This window comes from Anser anser (assembly GCF_964211835.1).
Source record: "Anser anser genome assembly, chromosome: 1".
NCBI lineage: Eukaryota > Metazoa > Chordata > Aves > Anseriformes > Anatidae > Anser > Anser anser.
The window spans coordinates 110,069,998-110,084,939 of NC_139720.1; the positions used below are offsets into that span (position 1 = coordinate 110,069,998).

The 14,942-nt window shown below is 39.9% G+C and overlaps 1 protein-coding gene across 4 annotated transcripts in view; it reads right to left on the reverse strand.

Annotated features, from left to right (window-relative positions):
• APP (amyloid beta precursor protein) overlaps positions 1-14,942 on the reverse strand; it is a 232,371-nt gene that overhangs the window by 81,947 nt on the left and 135,482 nt on the right. For 2 of the 4 annotated variants that reach the window (XM_083841458.1, XM_083841457.1), the window contains exon 7: positions 12,601-12,768. The exons of the other annotated variants lie outside the window; for them this stretch is intronic. In XM_083841458.1, coding sequence (XP_083697584.1) covers positions 12,601-12,768 — 168 coding nt within the window. The remainder of the gene's footprint in view (positions 1-12,600; positions 12,769-14,942) is intronic. 4 annotated transcript variants of the gene reach the window in all.

Sequence of the window (14,942 nt, forward strand, 5' to 3'; positions counted from 1 at the left end):
CCTACTGTTCATACTTGCACAGAACGTCCAAATGGATTTTATTACGAAAACATTCAGACAGTAAAAACTTACAGGGCCATTAATGTCCTGCACAAGTGTAAGAAGAGGTTCTGCTGGGGTGCAGTGCTGCCAGCTGAATGGCTCTAACTATGTAAGCAAATTCCAAAACCAAAACATTCAAAGCTTGGACTGAGTGAAAACATTTCTATAATGCTCAAAATTATTTTAAAACATCTTTCCTTTTCAATCTCTCAAGCACCAAATTAATCCTTATTTTTTCTGAAGCTGCAGTTAAGAGTTACACATTTTAATTCCATTTACAAAATGAATGTAAAATCCTGCTTCAAACAGGGAGAAATTTAAGAGCTCTAGACCAGATTCCAGGGTCCTGTTTCCCGAAGCAGGTTAACCAAACATTCCTAGGGACGAGCTAGGCAAGCTTAAGGCGGCACTCTCCGTATTTGCCCACTGGAAGCTCAGGAACACCAGAGACAAATGTAAATACCCTTTTGCAATGTTTAACTAACCTTGCTGGATTTGCCTTCCATGACTCTCTTTCTTTCTCCCCAAACCTGGGTGAAATTTAACATTCACAATGTGGTGTGGCAGCAAGCTCCAGAGTTTCTTACGGCCGTGCAAAGAAAATCCCCTTCTGCCTAAGCTGTTTTCTGGCTGCCTCTGCAGGACACAGCAGGTTTTGGGGAGAGTTCCAGCACATTCTCCATCTTTCCCTGTCTTTTACAATTCCCAGCCCCGAACTTACGTCTGTACAAATGTGAGTGGAAAGAAGTGATGATCAAAATACCCGTCCAATGAATTATGCAAATTTAACCTTTAATTTACTGAACAGGGGGGAAAAGGTCACCAGAATTTGTAATGAGATCTGCTAAGCCACCTGTACATTTAAGGTCTGATTACCAAAAGCTGCTGTCTCACACACGTGGCCTCTCCAGCCCAGATTTCCTGACGACACGCTGGCTTCCCACTGGGACACTTACTGCCTGCTTCTAAACAGGTGACAATGCTGGGCGCTGAGAACGGGAAAGGCTGGTACTTCAGCGCTGGGTGCCAAGGATGCCTGACAATGCAGCCCCCTCCAAAAGCTGGTTATAGGATCAGCAAGTGCGTGCCTGGAGCACCAGCGGCCTAGCAAACAACCGCAGCTCCCCAGGGAAGCTCCTCTGCTTCAGAGCAAGAGCAGGCACTTTGGGAAAGCAAGGCTCACGAACGGCTGCTTGGAATTGCATCAACACTGGAAAATAAGAATTACTAGTTTCCTAGTGGGAGCCCAGAGAGCACAACCAAATCAAACAAAGACTGACTGCACGTTAAATGCAGCAGAGCTGGATGCCTGAGAGAGCCAGACTGCATTCAGGAATGCTGGAAGGGATGCGGGAAATATGCTGACACCCACCTGCAACGTGCTCCCTCAAGCTAACGCTGAGGATGCTAATGCTAATGAAAAGCGATACTGGCTAGGAGGAGAAAGCAATCACTCCTGACCTTCTGCAAAACACAAGCGTGAGATCGCTGGCCGAAGGCTGTATGTGGTTCTCCATTACGCACCCTGGCACATCCAAAGCCGGGCACCAAGCACCGCGCAGCGCCTCGCGCCTGTATACCACTGCTGGAGCGTGTGCGGATCTGTCACACGCGCAGGCGATGACTGCAGGGACCAACCTGCTAATACTGACCACATTTCAAACTGCAAACAGGGATAATGTTTAAATGCTTAAAAACCAAAAAAGATGTAATTTTCATTAAAAGGAAGTTCAGCATGAATGCTTAGGAAAATACTAAAAGGTAAGATGAAACGATCACATACAGTTTCGTCTTCTGCTCATATTCTGGAGCAGTTACTTTATGAGCAGTTAGGCATCTACGTAATTTGAAATCACAAGTATTTCTCTGACATAAAATATCCAGTTCTTAAGAACACAAAGCCCTGCAAGATTTTGCTCCCTGTATTTATAAAGCCTGCAAATGATTATGTGAGAAGTTCCCCATCTGTTTTTTAAAAATTGTAATTATCTATAGTATGTTTAAAAGCCTTGCGATTCCAACGTAACAATAACTGGCAGCCCACCGCCCCAAAAGAGACTTACAAAAATACTGGGCCTCCCTTCTTCTGCAATAAAGGAGAAACACTTAAAAATATCTTTATAGCTGTTGGCATAAAACCTACCATTTCCATTCCAGTACATTTGGGAGTTTTATTTCTATGGATGTGTTGCATGTTTTCTCATAGTAAATTGGGAACATTTGGTCAGACATCAGTTACGTGTAAGGATTCCTTAAAAATCTGCAGCTTGATGTCAGTTTTTGACCACATGGGCTCTTTGAAGGAGGTTTCATTTTCCATGCATTGCCTGTTTTATAATGTAACTCATTCTGGTACTGCATGAAGACTGATCGAAAAGCACGTGTTGACAGCTGTGGAAGAAATGGCTATCAGATAACATTTCCTTCATACTTGCACTCATTTTACCTGCCAATTCCCAAACTTTTTTTTTTTTTAATTACACTTACAAGTACTAACATTCCTGGAGACACAGGTTCAATAACAAAGCCAAATTAGCCTCTACACTATATGTTCATTAACAATTACTAATATCAGAGGAAAGACCAGGAAAAAAAAAAAAAGGCAACTACATCTTCCCCCAGATTCTGTGTTTTACTGTTCTGTATAAAAATAAATAATCCACATCAGCATCTCCGGTGAAAGACAAAACAATCACTCACCATGCTCATATAAAGTGAAAGGGTTGGCAGATGCCCCCTTCCTGAATGACGGTGGCTGCTGCATGCAAGACAGGAAGCCATTTGTACCGAGAGCATTACCTGACTACACCGTGGGATTCAGTGCATGCATTCATTGCTTCTGCATTCCACGTATGTAGCTGCCTCACTAATGAAGGATTAAGATCAAAGCTTTCAGTTGCTGACTAAGATCACAACTAATTATAGTACTTCTGACAGTCACAAGTGCTTACGGAGTATCTTTAGCAGGAAGGGTTTCTATTGTGAAATGAACAGTTTTACAAGACAGTATACTAATTCTTTCGCGAATAAGCTACTCCTCTTACAGCAGGGTAGCAACACTCACAAACAGACTGAACAACATCGAAGGAAAACACTGATTACCTTTTTATTACACAACAGACAAATTACTGGCTGAACGATACAGGACAAATGAAGGCTGGCTGAAGGTTTATATACAATATAAGCAAATTATCATTATTGTATATGTAGGGAAAAGGATGTATCAGGATGAGTTTTGTAGAGTTATGCTTAGTTAATACAATTTAATTACTTGGAGAAAAGCACATGACAAACTAGTATGCTTTTTGGTACCGAGATCAATACTGGGGCATGCAGCAGTAAGTGTATTTCTATACTATACATAAATTATAACCTACTGAATTATAAATATGGACAATTATTGTCCTTCTTAGCACTTTAAGCTGGAGGACCAGCAGGTAAACTGTTACACTTTTCCACTTTTAATTACTTCATACATTATTTCACCAAGATCACTTCCTGAATCCTGTCTAAAATTAAAGCAAGAAAAAAGGCAAGGGCAGAGTTCCTCCTACAAAGAAGGGAGGAATGAAGTGTGAGAATGAAAACCAGACATGCCCCCAACTTTAGTATTTTACCCAGGAGTGGCAGGTTGTTGTTGATGTTTGTTTCTTATCATGATTTTTGGGAGAGAAGTACACAGCAGTGCTGTGCTTCAAGTGTTTGTGTCACCCCTGGACTGGTGGGAGGCAGAACTTGCAGCACTGGCACTTGGTTATCACTGGCCTCTCAGATAATTCTTTCTTACAAAAACCCTTTCCTATATTTTTGTCTCCACCTTCTCCGTTTCAGGCACTTTCTGGCAGTCCCAAGTCCCATATCTAAAATTTAGCTTTTCACTTTTAAGCTATGAGACAGCCTCCTCTCTAACTCCAGAAATTCCTGCAATCACATCTATAATGCTACCAGGTGCCTCAACAACCTACTTACATGAATTGTAAGAGACACAACCATAACCCAAGGTCTGAGAGGGAGCATTCTGAAGCCTGGATAAGAGCTTCTGGATGCTTATACAAGCCTTTTCAATATCCTCCATCACCAATCTTCGTAATTGCTCGATACTTTAAGGTTAAGTTCTGAGAGCCACATCTTTTGCCTTGCGACTCATCAGCACATCTCCCTGCTTGGAAGCTAATTGCAGAGTGAACTGTGCTGATTACGTTCAGAGCATGGAATTCCTGTCCTTCAGGAATTCCTGCCACTCAACTCCAGGTGCCCACTTTTTAATTTTCAGCAGAGATGTTCCATAATACAAACTCCCATTAAGATTTTCATTGACATTAAGGCCCATCCTTTTCAACTACATATTCATCACTCAGCCTGATCACAACTACTCCACTAGGTTTTATTTATCTCGTACATTTGCTTTCTCGTCATGTTTTGAGGATTATCTTTAAGACACTCCAGAAGCCTTTGGACGTAAAGCATTCTTCATAAAAACTAAGGAATTCTGACTACAATAGTGGGGAATCAGAAGACACAAAACAGGCTAACAGACTGGAGAAAAAGAAATGTATTCTGCTGTCAGAAAAAAATATATGCACCTTGGTACTGAATTAAAAAAAGCACTCTGTAATAGTAATAGTTGTATGCCCAGGGATCACATTTCAAACAGTATAAAGAACCAGCAGTTCTCAGACTTTACTTATTCTGCTTCCTTTTCAGGATGTCTTTTCCAAAATTCTGTTAAATTAGATGAATGTTCCTGAAGTGGATTAGAAAGCATGTTGTTTAAAAACGTCTACTAGTTAAATTAAAAGAGATTCCAGGCAGACGTGACATGAAGAGAGTTAACACATGAAAGAGTAGCCGATCCCACCCAGTGTTCCAGAGGGATGCTCCTTCCTTTCTTAATAGTTGGGTCTTCTCATTGTTCTTATTACCCATCAAGGCTAAGCTACTTTGTCATCAAAGACTGAGTATCATTTCTGTAATACTTCATAACTTGCATTACTACTCAAAGAATAAATACAAGTCAATATAACAAATTTGGCCTGAAAATGCAATTAATTGTCTCAGGGTGGAAAAATCACATCATGTTTAAAAGTTATACTCCCTTTTGAACTTTACTTTGCAAAGACTGCTCCTATCTTGCATTGACCTGTTACAATTTTATTTAAATAACGATGGTATCCAAACAACAGGCAGCTTGAAAGACAGTTTAATGAAGTCCTTCATGGAGACTTCTCAGAGAGAAAAAAATATCATAGTCATATTGTGTCTTATCTATTACCTTAACTACGGTTGATACGTGCCACTAGGGAATTTAAACTAGGTTTAAATTAAACTTTCTCATATTAGAGTCCTTCTGCATAAGAACTTCAAGATACATTTCCTATCCATGCACAGATACAACTTGGCATTCATCCTTTCATTGCATCTCCATGACTGCAACTTCCTTTTCACCAGCCCTGACAAATGCAATTTTGTGTTGCTCATATCTATTCAACACTCATCTCAGTCATTAATTGCTCAGATCGCTTCCCTGCTTTGTGTTCTTTGATTCATTTCTTTTCTTCCATCTTGTGCAAAATAATGAGCTTGTGTCAACTTTCAACGTATCTTCAGGTCTATTCTCTCTTTCTCCCCTTCATATCACCCGTGATTACCCACACTCAATAGTGAGGTCTGATTCTCACTCCCTGAGAGCCAAGAACTCCAGCTTCCAACAGCTAGTTAAATCCCATTAGGCAGTGGCTGAAATTTTGAAATGAGGACCCGTCCCATTTTGCTACCTCTTCTGCCTGGAAGGAGGTCCCCAGAGCAAACAGTCTCTTGACGGCCTCTCAAACATCTTTGCAAAACACTGCTACAAGGTCATTCTCTTCTGATTTGTCACCATAAATTTGAGTACTTATCAGGAAAAAAAGCATGCAATTATTCATGTTACATCAAATCATAATGCTGTGAATAAACACAACACAGAAGTATTCTCCTGAACATGCCTTCTGCCGTGGTTGTAACCAAGAGATAGCAAGTTCCACGGAGTACAAAAGAAAACACAAACAAACAAACAAACAGTTTAGACACATTTACAATATTTCTCTTTTGAACCCTAAACTTTATCCAATTGCTCTTTTAAAAAGGCACAGCCCAACACTAGCTCCACAGATGGTTCAAGGCTGAAATATAATTATGAATTTGTATAGATGAAGAAACTGGTAACAGGAATTAATCACTTCCATTCCCTAAAGGTGGTAGTCAAAATTTACAATTTAAATAGATATTGGAATTCATCCATTTATAGCTCCTAGGCACTAAATGACAAATGTCAGGCACTCACAATAAACTGCAAAAAATATGTTTTTCTTAAGATTTCATCTACACTATTTGAAATTGGCCTCATCTTCATCAAGATGCACGATTCAGTGCAGTTTTCACGCCAGAGAAAATAAAACACAGCATATACAGGCAATTCATGCTGGAGATGGTGGGAAAGGGACACATTTATGTGAAGTCTTGAGAAGTAATGCCCCCTTTACTGCTAATTTGGGAAGCAGTAAGACAATTGAATACAAAGAAGCTTTATGATAAAGCAACAGGTTGTCATAGCGTGACTGGCATAGTGTAATTGCAATCATTTCTTTTTGTTTTTTTAGTCATTCAAATAAAAAACTTCATACTCATTATGTGAAATGCTCTCTTGCAATAGCACTACTTACAAAGGTATGGATTTTTAGAATTTGAAATGTTAGCTCTACACTTCTGTATTTTAAGTTATATCTCCAGTAGTGCTGTGACAAATTAGTATTGCAGCTAGTTGCTATGATGAATATTTTCCAGCACTAAGTGCGTTGTCGGAAGGACACATTCCTGGCACGAAGCAACTTACAAGCTCTACTGCTTTTATAGGCCTAGGCCTGCCAGCTACTCCATAAACCTCAAGAACAGCGAAAGGGAAGTATCATCTAGTTCAGAAGAATGTGCTTTACATGTGGCCTGCTTTCTGTCTTAAGCCCCATACCTGACCTCAAAGCTCGAGTGATCTCTGAAGTTGTACAGATAAAACGAGCAATCACCTGGTAAATAAGACAGAGGATTAAAACATCCTTCCTAACTAACAATTGGGTATATTTTACCACTCTGCTTACTCAAATGCCCTGCAGCTCTCTAATGCCTTATCACTTACAACATGCTCTGGAAGTCGGCATGCAAGTTTAGCTGCCAAAGCATTTTACTTCCTGTTAATTAGAGAGATGTCAAGATCCTGAACAAGTAGCAAATGGATAAAGGAAATTACCGAACAGGAAATGATTGGGATATCATCTTATACGTCTCTGCTGTTGAAGGGTGCAAACTGTTATACACACTACCTAGGAAAAGAAATTAAACTGGACGATGAAAAGTGTTAGAGGTCATGTATTCTTCCCTCACTTAAGAGCATGAACTGCAAAAACATTAAGACTGGTCTCATCTATTATCACGGACAGACTGATACTAGTCAGAAGTCAAGGTGAAGTTAGCCTATATGAAGAGCAGTAAGAGTGGATCCTTCATATTGGTCTTAATCTTGTGCATAATTATTTTAATATTTAGTGTGACATTTTATGTATATTATTAAATTGTAGCTTTTAGTGTCTTTCATACTTTCCGCTTGAAATTGAAATAAAGTATTTGTCACTTACCAACCACTAAAAGATTTAGCAAGGTTGTAAGCTTCCAGCATTTAGTCTAGAAAAGAAATCCTATTTTACCTAAATTCACCCCCCAAAATCTGTGATCATGCTGTAAGATATCAAAAATAAAGGAGTACTTGTTGACATTTGAACTTACTACTAGGTTTCACAGGGAAGGTGGAAGAGGTAACTGACAACACTGGATCCTATCGGCTCCCTCTGTTGTTAAACACAGGAATTAAGCGCAATATTAAAAAACACCCTGTTTTATAAAAGGTCATTTCAATGATATGTCGAACTTTTCAAAAACTGACTGTGCCACCAGAGTACAGTTTCCTTCGGCTTTAGATGCAAAAAAAATGTAAATACTGCAGCAAGAGTTCCATCACATTCTTAATTTACCACATCACTGCTACAGGATCTGGAAGAGAGCAGTGTTGTACGCAACGGCTGTTAAATTGAGCACATTTAAGAACTCTGAAGCTCCATGCACATCCAAGTTAAGGCTGGAACATTAACATCATATCAAAATAGCTTCTAGAAGATTTACATTTTCTGTAGCTTTAAGGTTGTTTAACTAACAACAATCAAGGGACAAGTGAAAAAAATCTTACAGTAGATTACTTTTTATTACGACAATAAGACAGAATTAATTCCTTCAGTAATGGCACTTTATCATCTTCTGCTTATTCTTGTCAATACATACCCGTTTTGAGGTCATTAAATCTCAATTAACCATCTGATAGATGCTAATGAATTCAAAGAAGTCATTATGGCCAGTCACACAGTAAAAGCTTGACTCCTTAAATTGAATAGAAACTGTAGACAGTATCGAACATCCTTATTAAAAATCAATAGAGAGAGAGCATGTGGTCTGGCAGGCTAAAGGAACTGGTAACAAGATGTTTAAAGCCTTCTACTTCTAGGGCAATTATACATCAATTCCAGTGTTGCTGCATGATAAATGGGAAAATTTGACAGCAGTAGCTCCTACCCAACAGACAAGTTATTTTTGTCAGACCTCAGAGCATTAGTCAAATTCATTGATAGCAAAGAGAGTCTAAGGCTTTGTACAACCTGACAGAACCACCTTTTCAGATCAAGGCTAACAGACTTCAGCAAGGAAGCAGAATAAAACATGATTTTTTTTCCTGTAGACTGTGTTCAGGATATTAGTATTCAGTATCCGTATTTTCAGTATTCATAGTGTATTGGTATTCTTGACAATGGAAACTCCTCAGGTTTTGGTTCACTCCAATTTCAGCACATTACAAGAAAAATAAACTCATATTGTACCCGTTCATCCTTTGGCCACTATCAAGAGAAACACAACCATTGTCTGCTATTTCCTATTACTCTCTGTACAATCTAACTCATTTATCCTGCAAAACTATACCTAGACCAAGGGAAGGCAAATTTTTAGGTTCCATCTTGTGTCCTGCCTAAGAGAGGCTCACTGGATTTTTACAGAACACCACAGAGCAACAAAAATGGAGAGAAAAGAGGTAAAGGTCAGGACAAATAAATAATCATGAATGCAAATAGCTGGGGGAGGAAGGGGTAGAAAGATGAAATAGAAAGATTAAGTTAGGGGTGATAAAGAGAAGAAAAAAGGCCAGGAAAGAAGAGGGGTGGCCTAGACACTGAGACTGAAAGTCTTTCGTACTGTTTTTACCTTTTCTTCAACGGGATTGGAGGTTCCTGATCCAACACTTGCTATAACCAGTTAAGTCAATCCATCATTTTCAGCAACATTGGACCGGTTTCAAAGACAAAATCTCACTTAAGTGCTGAAACATATCATTTTCAGGACTTCTAATAATTTTAATTGCCATTTCTATTCAGCAAAATGATGAAGAATTATGAGAAATAGCACGGTGATACTGAGACAGCAGATGAAACCAAAGTATTTTAAGAACAGTAGTAAGAGGTACATAGATCATGTGAAAATACAGCAACAAGAAGATAGCTAAGATAGCTTGGGAAGTGTACCCTCTAGACTCAAAAGCTGCTTGAGGAACTACTGAAGAAAAACAAGAAAATAGACCAAAAATAGGATTCCCAAAGTAAACCAAGACACACATGAAAAGAACACAAACGCTAATGTGGTATTGTTTTATTGATTTGAACCTAAAAAAAAACGGACTTCCATGACAGAGAAAAGAGGAATATTCTGGGCTCATACGAATATCTTAATGGATATGCCATAAGACTAATTTAGAAGTAGTTTCTTTTTTCATTTCAGATGTCATTTATCCTCTCAAACAGCACAGGCACAGACTGTACAACTTTTGCTACCAAGAAACAAGTTTGAAAAAGGAAGACAATTTAATTTCCAAGTTTGATTCAATCCATAATATTCTTTTTAAGATCATGGACAAGGTCATCCCTTCTAGCAGAATGATTTTCTGTTAAAAGATTACAAGGTTCTTAGGACTTGCATCTGAGCAGTCATACTTTCATCCTAGAGCAGACTCTGCAGTTTACTGGTAAAAGCAGTCAGTGCTGTAATTTTACCTACAACATGTATATGACAAGCAATGTCACTGCATTATCAGTGCAACAAATTACAGTCATCATTTCAGGTTTAACTATGGGAGAATAACTTTCATGAAGTCTGTTTTGTGATGTGACTGTTCTTTAGTCAGCAACACCTTTCCCTGTATGTAATAACTTCACAGCGCTATGAATGCCAGAAGTGAAACTATGATTTGAAGTGCTGGGTGAGCAACTGCAGCTCCATATGCAAGATACACTATATTAGGAGACCTCTGAGTCAGCACAGAGCCCCACTACAGGATTTGGAGAAAGAAATGCATCCATATGGCTCAGCTTGAAGGGCAGGAGCCAAAACAAATCTGTAAAAACTGAAAGTTTAACAAAATTGCAATCTTGAAGGAGTCAGGATCTACTTCAAGTCCTTATTTATGCTATTGCCCAGCCTCCACAAAAATATTCTCAAATTTTTAGTAATGCTGACAAAGGTGGTAATAATCGTCAATTCCTATCAGGTATATGGAAATACATACTTTTGCCAACCAGAACACCAATGTATACAGCTGTATACAGCTTTTAGAAACTCTTCTATTGACCATAAAAGTAAAGTGTACAGCACAAAAGGCTAATAGCTATTTTTTGTTCAATCCTACCTTGCTGGGCAAGGCAACATGTCCACTGAGCAAAGGAACAGGTACTGTCACAGGAGCAAGAAGGTATAATATCAGAGGTTGGTGCCTTTCACTTGCCTCTTAGGGACCAAGCCAAGACCCATGAATTTTCCAGAGCTCTGTGCAGGTAAATCTTGTTCACTCCTATTATTCTTCGCTTGCTAACTGGGAATACTTCCACATGTAGAGTAGCAGAAGTTTCAGTTTATCAATTATTTTCCATTATTAGTTTTGAAGGCTATCATATTGTCTTTGATCCAATCACCGTTTAAGCATGAAACTCACCTTTGATCCTATTAAGCAAGATACTCACCTACACATGACTAAAAAAGTACCTGTCCTTTACAAATTCTGCTGGTCATAGCAATAAGGAATAAATACAGCCCCATCTCAGCTACCTAAAACTAAATGTACCAGAGGTCAAGGCTTTTCTAGTGTTACTGTTCAACACCTCTCTCACTGCAGAATTTTTTTATGCCCCTAATCTGCTTGAGCCAGCTATCTTCAGTTGACTTTTCTTTCCTTGTTCCATGTCTACAGATCAACTGCCCATTAGAATCACGTACCTGCTTGTTTCACTGCAGAAACATTCCTTCATTAAGATTTTCTTCTTTCCACTTCTGCCCTAAATTCACTTTTGTTACAAAGTCCTACTTTTTCTTGCCTGTTACAGAGCTCACAATCAGAGAGACAAACCATATTATTCAGCTCTAAAAATGTCCTACTTAGGACAGGAACTTAGCAGTTCAAAATGTAGTTCTTTCAGCAAATATAGATCTAATTCTAACATGCAGCATATTTCTTCTAGTAGCTACATATATAGCATATTTCTCCTCTCTGCTTGCTACATCTCGTGTTGCAGAAGCTGATCACTCCTGCCCATTCATCTAGTCTTTCTTCTCATCCCTCCATGGAGCTTTGAGCAGCTCTACAAGAAGCGAAGATGAAACAAGCCTGGAGGACTGGAGTAGAAATCCTGCCTCCATGAGTGCTCTCCAAAACGAAATGCAGCTGCTGAATCCAGTGCCTGATTGACCAGCTGCAGTATTCTGCTATGGGCAAAACCAACCTTCTCAAACCAAAACCACAGTGCAAATACGCTTTCTTTATAGAAAGTAATCATTAAAATATATAGTGTGTTAAACAAAGCAAGTGGGAGGTTATTCGCATTTGTGCACATCATGGCTGTCGGGAAACCTAAATATCAAACGGCAACTCACCCTTTTTCCTTGTAAACACACACAAAGCATTCAATCAAATTAAAAAAAAAAATTGTCTTCCAAGCCTGGAAATAAATCTTCTGATATTCTGATGAGCTTATACTGCTTTGATGAAAAAGAAATACATGAAAATACAGTGTACAAACTAAGCGCTATTTTTAAACTTACCTGAGACTTCCCTAAAATTCATTTTTTTCCTGTAGAAACATTGCACATGCAGAAACAGGGACTCACAAAGTGTTAGTGAGCTTTGACAGAAGATGAAGACCAAGTGAGCGCGAAGGCCTGGTTTACAGAAATGTTAGGCTTCAGCCAGCTATCTGAAAGATTGTCTAGAGGGCAGAGAAGGTGCCCACTACCATGCTGGGTTAGCGAGAGGCTAACGAGGACCGAGAGGTGAGCGAGGGTGCTGGACAGACCGCGGGCGGCAGGAGCAGAGTTAGTGTGAGCCCAGGCCCGCTCCCAAGCACCGGGGCCGGCCAGAGAGAGGCGGCGAGGGGCCGGCGGTGCACTTACGGACGCTGCCGCAGACCGCCATGCAGTACTCCTCCGAGTCAAAGTTGTTCCTGTTGCCGCCGCAGCCGCCGTAAAAGAAGGGCGCGCACTTTCCTTCGGCCACGTCAAAGTACCAGCGGGAGATCATCGCGCGGCAGGGACCCGTCTCGGCTTGTTCAGAGCACACCTCTAGTCAGAGGAGACCCGGAGGAACCACATTTAGCGTGAAAACGGCCTTGCCTGGATTTCCACCTACCCAGTGTGCCGAGGCACGCCTCAACACCCCCGCCTGAGGAACAGGGAGCACCTAGGGGGAGTTCGGGGGGAAGAGGAAACCCAAATTACTGGCTGCTTCAATGCTTCCTCCCAAAAACTACCCCAGAGATGGTGCAGGCACATTTTGAAGCGGTTCAGACTCTTGCCGCTAAGCCTCAGCCACAGGCCTGAAAGGAAACATCTGAAAGGATGAGGTGCCAACTTCTTTCGTGCTGGCTTGTAGCTATGCAACCCCCCCGAAACTGAGTTTCCTAGCTTATGTAAAAGAAAACAAACAAACAAAACATTTATGAGCTATACAGGAGAACAAATTCTCTTCAGGCACCTAATTATATACAATCACTGACAAAGAAACTCCCTCTTGCACCTGGCTCAGTACAGGGGTTGTGATTCATACTTCAAGGGCTCACATATATAAAATTAGTGCCACAGCTTTACTCCATCCACGGGAAGAAATCTCATCCCCAGTGAATGTATAGAGGGGAAAAAAAAATAAAACAGTTTGCATTTGTTTTTATTGTGAGCTGCCACAGTCTTTGCCTATAACCTGCAACACATGAAAACCTGAGGGAGCAAACAAAAACAAACTATGCAAATTACAGGAAGACAAAGGAAATTCTGCCCACAATTTGGAATCCAGCCAATTACACGTGTAAACATACAGCCCTTTACCAATAATGTTCCAAACAGGAAAAAAAAAAAAAAAGCTTCATCTTCCAACATGCATATACATCATTTCAAAACCGCATAGTATCAAATATCAATATGCCCCTCTTTTGCTTTCATCCCCCACACTACATCAGCAGACAAACTGGCACGCTCACTAGAGGCGTCTAAATCCTCTGCATAAATGTGAATTTTGTGGAAGGCAGTTCCCCAAGGGTTGAAAGGTGGGGAGAAATATCAGTGCACTGGCACTGGAAATGCTGTGCACGCTCGTCACCTCTAAGACGCTGGCTACGCAGAATCCCTCTTGGGAGGCTCTGTCCTGACAAGTGATCGGCTCTGCACTGTCCCTGGGAGCACCGCTGCTTAGTGCATAGATTTGAGATTCATTTGTCATCAGTAGTTGATGCCTGCCTGCACTTAAATATGTAAGTGTAGGTATAATTTTACACACGTGTTTATTTATAGGTATGGTACATGAATATGCTAATCTTAAGAATCAATTTTAGGGAGCATATATATTTGCTCCAAGAGAAACAGACCCATGTATTTTTTTTTTCAGTTAGCAAAGATATACTACAAATTTTATGGTTCTATATGAGGTGATTTTTGAGAAAAAAGCAAACCAAATTTAATTGTGCAGACCATTAATTACAACTAATTGCATGCTACCATAAGATTAATTATATACTACATTTAGTACACAAGTGGTTGCTCAGATTCAAATAACATCTAGACCTGCCATCCAATTATACAGCCAAACCCTCACACAAAGCTAACTTTGCAGAGACTTGGAAGAGCTGCCACCTGTCAATTAAAAATGAATAGTGACTCATGACATTAAAGAGACAGGTATAATCAAGAGAATTCTGGCTGGCAGGAAATGTCATTTCAGAAAACAAAGGTCTCAACATCTCTGTCTTCCTTTTAGAATGACTTAATTCATGTTGACTACGGACTGACCTCTAACCACACAATAAGCACCTTCTATGTTTCCCTCAAAATACTGGAATTGCTATAAAGTCTGCTATATTTCATTTTGTACTGTTAAGTGTTATCAGGATGGGAACGATTCACAGATTTAGTCTGAAATTTCCTATAGGTACAGCTCTCACAGAAATAGGAGCTGAGATTTTGTGTATATGCAAATAATGTGCAAAAACGAAGGTAACTGTCCAACAAATAACTGATGCCAGTGAAAACATGGAATTAGCTCTCTGGAAACTACAGTCATTTATACACGTGAAGATGCACTTGGACACGCATTCTGGAAACCACTGGGTAGTGCATTAAAAACAGCAAGACTGAAGCACTGGAGCCTGCACAGCCAACCAGATTGCTTTCAGTGAGTCCTAAATGGCAATTATTTCACCACAGAGAGAAATGGCCTACTGTGCAAACCGTTTATGACCTACATGAAG